Below are 13646 nucleotides of genomic sequence, written 5' to 3' on the forward strand. Positions count from 1 at the left end.
TGCTGCAGAATCTTCAAGGCAAAGGTTGACACTGATCACTGTTCTACCAATGTGCAAGAGAGCAAAGAACCACATCCACAGAATCGCTAATGTAACATGCTGGTTCATGAGAAGCATTCCCATAGACGGGAAGTCGGCAGGCTTCTCTCCCAAATGTAAAGCTTGGGGTAGGGAACATGGAGAAAAGGGCTCTGTGAATCCCTTTGATGAAATCTAAGCTGTCTCCCCTTCCCGTCTCTCTAGCTCTTCTATTCTGCTCTCTCCAGGGTTTAATCCATGTGGGGACAACGTGACTCTGAGCTACCAATGTCTTCCTTCCTCTCATTTTCCTCATACCAGTCTTAGGTGCAAATGTCTGGAGACCACTCCCCTGTGCTATGGATAGGATGGATGAGCAGCCCTCAGGTGGGGTTACCAGGGGAAGCATCACTGGCAAAGACTGGAGAGAATGAAAAACAATGTGGTGCCAGGGGTCAACAAAGAGGGCATAGCAGGGGCAGGTGCCCCTGTTAGGTGTTTCCATATCTATAGTTACTAAAGAGGCTCTGAAGCTAGTCTGTCTATGTTCAAATAGGACAGGACCTACTGGAATAAAGTGCTCACACGGTCAGCAAGTCAGTGGTTGTTGACTTAAAACAATTTGTGGTACTTGCTACATTTATTGCAGCACTATAAACTATCATCATCATCATTACTAATATTTTGTGAACCTTATTCTATTATATGTACACATTATATTAATGTGAGTACTAGACCCTGAGTAAAATATATTCTTCTTGTGGGTTGTAGTCAAACAAAGATGTACAACTCTGGCTTTTCTTAAAATCAGTTTTAAGGAATGCAATTATAGGTATTTACACAACTACAGTTCAATACTACAAAAAATATTCTATCATCAAAAACTACCTAGAATTGGTGCATTTGCTCACATGACACCCTGAAATTACCAGTTTACTCTCTCAGATGGTTCTTCACGACACTACAAAGCAATCATTCACAGATCCTAAATCACACCTTCACCACATGCCATGTACTACACGGCATTGTTCTTTAATTAATTGTTCTTTAATTAAAAGGCACTGCTTTTTAAATAATCCTCAAGGGCTGGAGAGATGGCTCAGCGGTTAAGAGGATTGCCTACTATTCCAAAGGTCCTGAGTTCAATTCCCAGCAACCACATGGTGGCTCACAATCATCTGTGATGAGGTCTGGTGCCCTCTTCTGGCCTGCAGGCATATACACAGAGTATCATATACATAATAAATAAATAAATAAAATAAATTTTCTTGAGAAGATAAATAAATAATCCTTAAAAATTTTCAAACAGAGCTGGGGTGGTGGTGGCACATGCCTTTAATCCCAGCACTCAGGAGGCAGAGGGAGGTGCATCTCTGAGATTGAGGCCAGCCTGGTTTATAAATCAAGTTCCAGAACAGTCAAGACTACAGAGAAACCCTATCTTGAAAAACAAAAAACAACAACAACAAAAAATTCAAACAATTTCACGATTTAGAAGGCTCCAGGTTACTTTGCTCCTGAACATCACACAGCCACTCCTCTACTCTACCGCCTCTGCCCAACTAAGCAGCACTATACCTTCAGGCAAAGCTTGAAGCACCACAACCGTAGTGTCCACATGAGCTTCATAACAATGCCAACTCCGCACACAAACGTCACTAGCCAGTAACTGGTTTTTCAGTGTGTAACTCCTTTAAGGTAAAGGAACCACTGTACTTCTCAAACACTTACTGTACATAATGAAAAGTTAAGGTCTTTATTTCAGACCTTACTACTTAAAGAAACACTGGATCTCAAGGATTGAATCCCACTGTTATCAGGCAAGAAAGACATTCAAAAGCTACTTTCCTCTGCTGATTGATCAGGGACCTAAAAACCTTGAAGATTAGTACAAACCCACTGTTTATTTTTAGGAATAAAGTTTGGCCTCTAAATTTAAAATGACAAAAAATGGGTTTAAGACACTGCCTCTTTCAAATGTAAACTAGAATATTTCCTACTCCATAAATATTACCAACAAGAATATTACAAGGATTCTTCAGCTTCAAAGCACATTATTCATAAATTCTACAGCATCTCTGTCTTATCCCAAACCAGATTAAGCATTTTAAGTATCAGTAATTTCCTATAAAATTTTAAAATGTTTTTAGATTTATTTTATCTAGCTTATGTGTGTAATTGCTACCCACATGTATGTATGCACACCACATTCTTACCCGGTGCCCATGGAAGTCAGGAGGGTAACAGATGCCCTGGAATTGGAGCTGCGAGTGAGCCACTAAGAGGTTGCTGGAAACTAAACCAAGGTCCTTTGTAATAGAAACAAATGTTCCTAATTGCTGAGCCATTTCTCCAGTCCCTGATTTAAATTTTACTATCTGCCTAAAAATGTTTTAGAGGGTACATGAACTTCAAATCTTTGGGGACTACACAGCAGAAAAACTTGCACATCATTAATTCCAAATTTGCTCTGGCCAATATAACAGCACTGAGACATGTGGCTATTCACATTTAAATGAAATTTCATCTGTAGCCACTCTGGTAACATTTCAGTTATTCAACAGCACCCGTGTTAAATGTCTGCTGTAACAGGTAATGAAGGTGTAAAGTCTTTCTATTATCACAGAAAGTCCTCCTGAACTTCATGTGCTAGAGAACCAAGAACTTAATACCTGTCCTAGTCAACTTAGGGTAATATTGTAGTGCTTCAACTAAAATCTCCACCTCCAACACTGTACCATTACAAGGCTCCTCCTACAGAGAAACAGAATGGCACCACACGTAAAAGGAATTCTGACCTTCCTCTAGAGGTCTGAGTATGTGGCCAAGGGAACCTTTTTAAAAGTGCTTGAGAGCTTGGGCAGTGATGGTTAAGTGACTTAATTGAAACTAAATATAATTTAAAATCCAATTAGTTGGGCACCCTAGTCACATTCCAAAGGGTCAGTAGTCACATGTAACTGATAGCAATCAAGCAGAATTAACAGAAACAAACATTCCCATCATCACAGAAAAGTTTTATTGGATGGCAACGTTTATACTACATGGCTTGTTTCATATTTTTCCTTTTTGGGTTTTCAGACAAGATCTCATGTAACCCAGATCAGCCTCTCTATATAGCCATAGTCATACAGTCATACAGAATGACCTTAAGGTTCTGTCTTCCTGTCTCCACCGGGGATTCTACTGTTCCACCAGGCCCCCTTTGCTGTACTGGGGAAGGAATCCAAGCAAGACTTATCCATGCTGGGGCAAGTGTTTCTACCATAGCTATAAACCCAGTTACATCTATATATATATATCTATCTTTTAAAATGTTTCCCTTTTACTTTTCTTGTTTGTTTTTTTATGATGGATAAGACTGAATTTTTATGATGAATAAGACTTACGGAAACACAGCTATGGCTATATCTATGAAGGTGTTTCCAGAAAGGTCTGAGGAAGGAAACTAACTGAATGCTGGTGGCATCATCCCCGTGATGGGGTCTCAGGCTGAATTAAAAACAGCTAGACAGCAGCATTCCTCTCTCCGCCTCCTTACTGTGAACATTACATTCACAGCTGCCTTAAATTCCTGCTGCTACAATTTCCCTGCAATAATGGACTACATCTCAACTGTGAACCAAAATAAACCCTTCCTTCCACAAGCTGCTTTTTTGTCAGATATTCTGTGACAGCAATGGAAAAAAGTAACTAGTACAGGGTCTCTCTGTGGATTCCAGATTAGCTTGGCACTTTGAATGTAGTTTATGCCAGCCTTGAATTTGTAATCCTCCTTCCTCTGCCTCCTGAGCACTGGAATTGCAAATGTAAGTCACCAGACCCAGACTCAGACACACACTTTACTCTACTCTTCATTAGATAAAAGCTTTAAAAAAAAAATCTAGGATGTAACTGAGAGAACCCCATTCACTCAGTGTTCTAGCAGGAGCTTGTCATATCTCTTTAAAGCTGGAAGCCCTAGTGTAAGATTTATGAGACAGACAGGGCTTTGATAACCTAGCCCAGGAGGACTTTGACCTCTCTATAGAGTAGGGTGACCTTAACCTTCTACTCATCCTCCCTAGTACTGAGATTATAGGCATAAGCCACCATACTCCGCTCAAAGAAAACAGATTTTGGTGGTTGTTACTATTTCATACAGTGCTTTGGATAGAACCCAGGGCTTACACTGCTGGCAAATAAATGTTCTACCACTGAGCCACACTTCCAACCCCAAACGGTGACAGTAAAATGGGGACAACAGTATACAACCAATGATAAGAGAAAGATCTAACTGGATCCATTTAAGTAATTTACAACATTTCTTAGAGCTCTTTCAATACAAAGAGAACAAAAAGACTTGCCAAAAATAAAGTCCTCAGGAATGGCTAGTCCATTAAATGCTTGTGTAAGCCACGGAGGCGGTGGTGGCGGCGCAGGTCTTTAGTCTCAGAACTCGGGAGGCAGAGGCAGGTGGATCTCTGTCAATTCAAGGTCAGTCTGGTCTACAGAGCAGAGCGAGTTCCAGGACAGGCTCCGAAGCTATACATAGAAACCCTGTCTCGAAAAACAAAACTGCTTGTACAGGAAGAGCAGCATCTTTTGGCTCCAAGTTATCTCAGCTCTATTGGTTCTCACAAAGAGAAGGCATATGCTAAAATAAAAGTCCAAATACACTGTATTGTGATTTGGGCACTAAATTACAAAATGTATTTCGATGTACAAATCTAAGCAGTGTCCCCCCAAAAAATGTTATGTTTGCTAGACAGAAGACTACTCTGAAGGTTAACCAGCATGGAACAAACACAGCAAAGGCAAATTTGTTAGGTCACAGTCACCTTGCCTTTCAACTGCACGTAAAGCTAGACATATACATCTGTTCAGAGACATAAAGCCAACTCTCAAGTGGCAAACTTTTGGCAAACATTCAAAAATATGGGACTTGAGAACGAGGTTTGCAGTGCATCAGATTAACTGACTGAAGTGTGAATGTGGCATCTGGCTCAGAAGTGAATGCTTTCATGAATTCTAAGTCAAGACAGATCTTTCAACTACTGAGGATGTATGAAGAAGATGGCCTCCCTTCTGAAGTCACAACACTTACGACTTGCTTTAGTCCTCTGCCACTTAATCAAGTACCGCTCTGGGTAGCATCATTTGCATTTCATCTTCTCAGCTCTTCGGTGTGTGCACAAGCTTCAGCTGGAGTAAAAGCACTTAGATTACAGAAACTATCTTTAGCAGCGTTTTGTGTTCTAACTACGAGCAGACAATCCAGAAACTGTATTTAGCAGTTCTTTTTGTACTCTAACAACTAGCAGACAGTCCCACGCATAACAAACACTCAAGGTCCATTTGGTGAGTGAACATATGAAGAAAAAGTTTACAGAAAAAGAAAAACCATGCAATTAAACAAAACAACACCAAAAGAAAAATAAAAAACCAGCCCTCTATATTTGTTTATCTGACTCCAAAACAGGGCTGGAATTGTTAGCAAACACATTTTCTTCTGGCAAACAAAAATGCAAGAAAATTTCAGAGTAAACAATCTGTGTAGCAAAGCAGTTTCAAACATGTCTATTTTATCCAAAATAAGAAAAGAAACCAGAACAAATACTAACATCATGGCAGACGTCAAATGAAACGCTACAACTCTAAATAATGTTTATATTTGACTTTCAATTAAAATATTGTAGGCTTAGAAATATAGTCACTTGAACAATGTTAAAAAGTTTAATTTCAGTAACAAAATCCAAAAGTTACTAATATTTATAATCTGAACACTTCCATCGTATAACTAACAAACATACTCTAGAGAACTAATCTACTTAAAGAAAGGAGAGGAGAGGAGTCAGCTTTCCCAGACCTCTCATGAGGAAGGTTGCTCCATGTTATCTAAATGGGGCCAGGCAGTGGTGGCACACGCCTTTAATCCCAGTACGCCGGGAGGCAGAGGCAGGCGGATCTCGGTGAGTTTGAGGTCACCCTGTTCTAGAGTGAGTTTCAGTACAGCCAGGGCTACATAGTGAGATCCTGTCTAGAAAAACTACAGAAGAAAGAGAGACAGACAGAAATTATCTAAATGAAAAATTGATTATTATTCAAAATCAAGAAGAAATTATTTACTAGAGATGGGCATAGTGGGATAGCCCTCAGAAGTTCAAAATCAGCCTCATCTACATATCAAGTTCAAAGCCAGTCATGGCTATATGAATCCCTGTCTCAAAAAAAAAAATGAAGAATGAAGAATTTTACTGATATCTATCTCTAAACACCCCACACCCCCATTTAATCCATATGGGTATTTTGTCTGCATGTATGTCTGTGCATCACTGTGTGGCTAGTGCCCCTGGAAGTCAGAAGAAGACCTCTGATTCCCTGGAGAGAGATGTTTGTGAGCCTACATGTGGGTGCTAAGAACCAAACAGATACCGTGGAAAAAGAGCAGTACTCTTCTCAACCTGAGACATCTTTTCTGCCCCCTTTTCTAACTTTACATAATGGAATACTTACAGGAATTTCAAATATATTACAAAAGAAATATAAATGGCTCACATGATATTCTTTCTCCCTGCAAGTCTGTTAAGGCTTCTGTTGACTTGTTTTTCTAATAGTTTATTGAGAATACTGCAAGTGAGCAACGAATTGGGCAGTAACTATAGTATTGTCTACATCCTGTTAAGGAGTTTTGCTTAATCTGCAATGTTGACAATGGAACCCAGGGCAATTCCACAAATGAAGCACAAGCTCTAACACTCTAGCCCTGAGCTTACATTTAAATAAGCTACATTACTCTATACAAGAACTCCCTGGTTTGGGGCTGAAGAAATGGCTCAGTGATAATGTGCACTTGCTCTTGCTGAGAATGAGTGTTCAGTTCCCAGCACCCACCCACTTGGTAGTTAACCCTCAACCATAATTCTAGTTTTAGATATCCAATGCCCTCAATCTAACTCTGCAGGCACCAGACACGCACACTTGTGGTGGTGTACACAAACACATGCAGACAAAACACTCACTTAAGATAAATAGTTGGGTGGTGGTGGTGCACGCCTTTAATCCCAGCACTCTGGAGGCAGAGGCAAGAGGATCTCTGACTTCAAAGTTAGCCTGGTCTATAGAGCAAGTTCCACAGCTAAAAACAATGGTATTACTAATTAGATTTCTTTTTTTTTTCAGATTTACTTATGTGCATGAATGTGTGTGTGTGTGTGTGTATACACTAGCATTCCATGTATGTGTGGTTGCTCACAGAGGCCAGAAGAGGGCATTCAACCCCCTGGAGGTGGAGCTACAAGTGGTCATGAGTACCAAGGAACAAACTCCGGTGCTGCAAGCACTTTTAAGCCGAGTCTATCTCCAGCCCCCTGCATTTCTCATCAATAAACAGTCACAAGAGGCTTCTGAATTACTTGTTCTAAGATGGTATTTCTAAAAAATGAAACCAAAAGATTTATTTTTAGGTCAAAGACTCTAAGAACTTAAGATTGTATTTTTCCTAAGTATAATCTCCATTCCCTGGACAGCTGTCTCATAAATGTATGGTTTCAGCGACTACATTTGCTTCTATGCTGAAGATCACATTTACATAGTTTTCTAAAGGAACAAAGCTTGGGAATTATTAACAATCTTGTTTTCGTATTTGTCCTGGGGATTGACTCCAAGGCCTTGTAGAAAATAAGCAAGCACTCCACCACAGAGCTGTAACGCCTCAGTCCTTCGAAGCTTGGCTTTAATATTATATTTTTTTAAATTTGGTTCCAAAGTCTCTATTTTTAAATTTAATAACACCACTATAAACTTTTATAATTCAGTCACAGCTTTTATCAATTTGACACAAACCTAGACATACCTGAGAAGAAGGAACCTCAGCTGAAGAAATGCTTCCATCAGACCTGTAGTAGCCAAGTCTGTAAAGCATTTAATTGCTAATTGATGTAGGAGGAGGTACCATCCCGGGGAAGGTGTGCCTGCACTATTAAAAAAGCCTAGCTGAGCAAACCAAGTGAAAGCAATCCTGTAAGCAATTCCTCAGTTCCTGCCTACAGATTCCTTCCTTGAACTTCTGTCCTGGTGTGCTTGTTTGAATGAAAATGACCCCACAGGCACAGACATTTATATGTTTGGTCCCTGGTTGGTGGAACTGTTTTGGGGAAGGATTAAGGTGTGTCACTGGGGGTGGGCTTTAAGTTTCAAAAGCGCAACCAGGCCCAGTTTCTTTCTCACTGCCTCCTGCTTGAAGATCAGAGGTAGTGAGTTCTTAACTGCTGTCCCAGCACCATGCCTGCTTGTCTGCTGCTATGCTTCCCACCTAAACTTACCCTCTAAAACTGTTGCCTTTAATAAATTGCTTTGATCATGGTGTCTCTTCAGAGTAATTAAAAAGTTAATCAAGATACCTTGCTTCCCTAAATAATGGACTGTAACCTGTAAGCCAAATAAAAAGCCCTTTCCTCTCCACATTGGTTTTGACAGTGTTTTATCACAGCAACAAAAATCAAAACAAGAAAACCTTCCAAAATTATTTCTAAACTTCATTTGGTGAATGACGTATTCAGTGCCTATTGTATGATGGTGCACTGAAGGACAAGGTAGACCAGAACTTGTCCTTAATCTTCATTCTGGCAGGAAATAGATTCCTTAACAAGAGTCTGAACTGCTTGATCCAAATCATTGAGAGTAAAGCACTTTACAAAACAAAGCATTCATCACACCACCTTGTCTGTTAATTGCTGCAGCGTACCAGAGAACCACTCAGAATCTCAAAGCACTAGAAGTTTGAGGTCAACTTGGTCTTACCTGTCTGAAAACAGGTAAACTGATCCTCTAAATTCTTCAGAGGCTCAATCTCCTTGGCTTTAGATTGCCTTCTCATAACTGGACAATGAAGCATTCCAACTAGATATTCCCTGGTTGTTTGAGAAACAATTTTATGGAGAGATTTATATTCAGCAAGGTTTTGATAGTACACTTTGAAAGTCCTATGAATAAAAATCAAGAAAACAGGCATAGTTTACAAATGCCCAAGACATTCTCTGAACTCCAGAAAAGTTTGTGGACAGATTCTATCCACAGCAGCGCAAAGAATCTGCCCCAAACTTAACAAGAATGACCCTAAATTGAAAGCCGTGAATAAAATCCAAAGAACAATAGTTTTTCACTATTACACATTATTTCAATCACATTCTTGTTTAACAACAGCGTTCAATAAGAATCCTGAAATTACACCACCAAATAATCTAAATTAACTTTCCAGTGAGTGCCAAATTCCTTGAAGGGCTGGTAATAATGAAACAGCTGATTCTAGAGCAAGTTTTCTAAGTAACAATGTCTTGAAGCGAACACCACAGGAGTCAAGACATCATGAACTCTGCATACGTCTCCAGCTTCATTGTGACTACTCTTACTCAGAGCCGTTCTTACTGAGTTCTGTGGTTGTTTGCTAATATGATTATTCTCAGTTATGACTGTTCCTGGTGGTTTTTCATGCCCCAGAAAATGTGCCTGCATTATCAGAAATGAATGCTATAACTAAGTACTGCTAATCTTTTCAATGAAACCTGGGAGAAACTTTTAGTAGACTCTAGAACGAGGTAAAGAACATAACTAAACCACAACTCCTTGTCTGCAAAGACAGACACGAACGCCTAAATAAATCATGAGAAACAGCAAAGCACTACCCGGGCTGATGGTAAAATTTAGCCCACATTAAGCCTCCGCATTTAAACATGCAGATGCAAAAGGACAGACAGATGCGCACTGTTTTAGTTGTCCGCATCCAGCACCTTAACGAAAGCAGTAAAAACTGGGTGTCAAGAAAGAGCTTCCTCAGAAGTAGGATCCTCTCAAACCACACTAACTTTGAAGAGATCGCCAATCCAAATTCCAATGCAACCCTCAGCCAGGCTAACATTCAAGGTGTCCTCTACCTCCTCGATAACAATCAATACACACACGACCTGCCTTAAGCCTTTCCAACTCTTCAAACGCAGCTCAAACCTTGCTAGTCCTTATCACCTCAAGTGACAAGCAATGCGACTGACACAAAAGGGCAGCCGTCCTAAAGCTCTTTCTTAAAACTCCATCACTTACAAAAAAAAAATCTTACATTGGGCGCTCATTCAGGCCCCTGCTGCCCCTTCCTCAATCGCATCCCAACTGGAAAGCTTCAGCCTAAGAGCCCCTCTACCTGGAAACAAAGCAGTAAGGGCGACAGCACCGGCGACAGTGCGGCCCCGCGCACAATAAGAAACTACCAACTTCAGAGCGCAGGAACATCCTCAATTGGCAAGAAAGAGGGGCGGCGGCAGACACGCCCAACTTCAAACTCAGGAAACCTACGGGCTGGCGGCCATCTGGAAAGAAGCGCCCCTTCCCAGCGGGAGAAGAAAGAGGCGGGGGAGACGCGAGGGGCACCCGGGGCCCGGGAGGGGAGCCCCGTGCTAGGCCCGGCCCCCGCCCCCAGGCCCGCTTCCCCGCCTTCTCTGCCTCTGGTTCGCTGCCCCGGGCAGAGCGGCCGGTTACCTTGATGCGCTCCCGGCACTGGGACGGGGTCCGTTCGTAGCCCAGTTCGGCCAGAGCCCGAGACACACGCTCGTACATGGCCGGCCCGGGGGCCTTGCTGCCGAATACCGTGCCGGCTCCCTCCAGCTGCTGGTACCGCGCCTCCACCAGCCGCTCGTTGCCCCACACAGCGATGAGCGCATTAGTCTCTGCCGGCGTCCACGACATGCCCCGGCAGGCGGCGGCAGCGGCCGCCGCAGCCCCGCCACTGCCGCCGCCGGGCGAGAAGGAAACCGAGGACGAGGCAGCGCTGCGGCCCCCCAGCCCCAGCCCGAGACCCCCGGACGCCGCTGTCCCCGAGCCCGCCGCGCTGCCCGGCCCGAGAGGGGAGGCTCCCCGCGGCGTGGAAGGGTCGGACAGTGATGGGTTCCCGTCGCTCAGGTCGCCAGGAGAAGCCGGGGAGAGCACCTCCATCTTCGGAATTTTTAGCGGCGAGTTGGCGGGCAGCTCCGAGCCACAGGGCGCAGCCATCTTCCAAGCCGCCGCCGCTGCACCGCCCGGAAGTGACGCAGCCGCGCATCCGGCCACCGCGCTCTCCGGGGTTGCCCTGGGGCCTGGCTCGGGGCTGTGCGGCTCGCTGCCCGCTGAGGGCGCCGAGGACGTGTCTGGTGGGCTCGAGTGGCCAGCAGATCTCCACTTTACCCCGCGAGCGCGCTGTTGCCGGCCGCTCCCCTCTGGAGGCGACTGGCGTGGACCGGGCGCGCCGGAGCCCCGAACAGAGAAGGGTGGGGGCATGAGGGCGCCGGAGTAAGGATTGATTGGAGCCTCCCCACTTCCTCTCCAATCTCAGCCCCCACAAGGGTGAGGCCCACGAGGGGCTCGAGTTCAGGACGAATTGGCTATTTCTATTTTCCTGTCTCCTCCCCTATGCTTGCCCTTCCTCTAAGCCCGCCTTTAGGTACAGAGACTGATGTCCAGGGTGGAGAGTAGGGAACCCTACAAAGTGTGTTGGGGAAGGCAAGGCGCGAAGACTTTGGGGAGCAGTTCTGGACGAGGCTTTTAGGAGTAGATATGAGCTAGAGTGTGTATGCTTTAGCTTTTCGGGAAACTCATCCGCTATAGTAACTGATTACACTCATGTGATCCGCTGGGCGAAAACCCTACCACTGAGCCACGCCCACAAGCCCTCTTTTCCTTGCCTAGCCTGTTTTCCTGTTACTCTGGATAAGTGTAGCCAGTGGCAGACTCACAAGATGTCTTTCTCTTGTTGTACAATGTATATAATGGGGACATGAAAGAGCTCCAGAGCCAGCAGAATAGCTACTCCAGTATCTCAATCCTTTGTGATTTGGAAGTCGTATAAATCTCCCAGTTTTCCATACGGTCATATTCATTTTCCATACAAGGAAATGAATTGCACTACCAGTTATGACAACTATTCTGACCTGGTGATATGTTAGCATCATGGGTCACGCCTGAATATTTTTGTAAAGTCTCGAACACTGAAGTAGCATATAACTGTAAAGTATATCTATAGTCTTTTTGTTTGTTTGTATGTTTTTGGTTTTTTGTTTTGTTTTGTTTTGTTTTTTCGACACAGGGTTTCTCTGTGTAGCCCTGGCTTTCCTGGATCTTGCCCTGTAGACCAGGCTGGCCTCGAACTCAATTTCCTCTGGAGAGGCCAATTTCCATATTCCTTAAAATTGGAAATCTTAACTTTGTTTATCTAAACTAATGTTTATCTTGAATCCTTAACTGTTAAACCTCTGTAGTGACTGGAGAGATGGCTCAGCAAGGTAAGGTGTTTGCTGCTAAACCCAAAGACCTAAATTCCATTCCTGGGGACCTACCTGGTGGAGATAACCAACTCCCATTTGTTGTTCTGTGACCATCACAACATGTGACATGCTACACAAGTTCCCACACATTCCCACACACATTGATTAAACTTCATTTTAAATAAGTGTTTGTTTTTGTATAAGGTGTATGTTTGCCTGTGGGGCTAGTGTTGGTGAGGGCAGAGAAAGACATCACTTTATGATTTTTTTTTAAATGCTGCAAGATCCCCGGTGGCAGTAGGCAGCAGAAATGCTGTAGGTCCCAAATGGTGGTAGTGGGCCATGTGGCAGCAGACAGCAGGCCCTGGGAGCAGCCAGTCCCAGGCAGAGATGGCTGCCAGTCCCAGAGCAATGACTGGTCCCAGGCAGGGAGACACATGGTGGGTGGGCAGGAGGCAGAGACATGGATAGACATGACATGTAGAGTGAGGTTGAATATTTATTCAGGTTATGGAGGGGGAAGGGAAAAGGGGGACAGAGAGAGAGAGAAAAGGAGAAAGAGACAGAAAAGGGGAGAAGCGGAGAAGTGGGGAGAGAGGCAGAAGCGAAGCTGCCTCTCCGAGAGGAAGAAGGAAAAGAGAGTGAGCTCAGGCCAGAAGCTGAAGATCAGCCTGCCTCAGCAGATGGGGGAGGGAGTGGGCGTGGCTTGTCTCTTAAAAGACAGAACAACCATTACACATCAGATCCTCTGAAACTAGAGTTACAGGGCTTTGTGTATTATCACGCAGGGTCTGAGTCTCCTGTCAGAGTAACGACTGAGCCTTCTCCAGCCCCCATGCAAGATTTTTTAAAAAGAATTTAAATCTCCAGGTTTTGTTTTGTTTTAAAGCAGAGATGATGTGGGATGACCTTCTGTATATGTGTTGGTTTTATTGGTTGCTGAATAAAGCTGTTTGGACCAATGACCAACTTTACTTGACAAAGTAAAGCCAGGCTGGAAGGAAGGGAGGGAGGAAAGAAAAGGGGGGGAGAGTAGGCAGAGTCAGAGAGACACCATGTAGCTGCTGAAGAAGACAGATGCCAGATCCTTACCAGTAAGTCATAGCCTCGTGCCACTACACAGATTAATAAAAATGAGTTATTTTAAGATGTAAGAGTTAGTAAGAAGCCTGAGCTAATAGGCCAAGTAGTGTTGTAATTAATATAGTTTCTGTGTGATTATTTGGGTCTGGGCAGTTGGGAAACAAATAAGCAGTCTCCGATTACACAGACGTGTAACTGATGCAGCCGACAAATAATACTATGAATACACTATGTGGTGTGTCTCTTTTGTTTGTGTGTGCATGTGTGATGTATTTTTAACTA

General features: G+C 43.5%; 1 protein-coding gene across 2 annotated transcripts in view; it reads right to left on the bottom strand.

Annotated features, from left to right (window-relative positions):
* The window catches only part of Msantd2 (Myb/SANT DNA binding domain containing 2), a 34549-nt gene extending 23236 nt beyond the window's left edge, over positions 1 to 11313 (bottom strand). For both annotated transcript variants that reach the window (XM_048448479.3, XM_048448469.3), the window contains exon 1: positions 10525 to 11313. In XM_048448479.3, coding sequence (XP_048304436.2) covers positions 10525 to 11298 — 774 coding nt within the window. In that variant the 5' untranslated portion in view covers positions 11299 to 11313. The remainder of the gene's footprint in view (positions 1 to 10524) is intronic.
* Positions 11314 to 13646: the final 2333 nt, after the last annotated feature.

Source organism: Myodes glareolus, chromosome 4, assembly GCF_982192425.1.
Source record: "Myodes glareolus chromosome 4, mMyoGla1.1, whole genome shotgun sequence".
NCBI lineage: Eukaryota > Metazoa > Chordata > Mammalia > Rodentia > Cricetidae > Myodes > Myodes glareolus.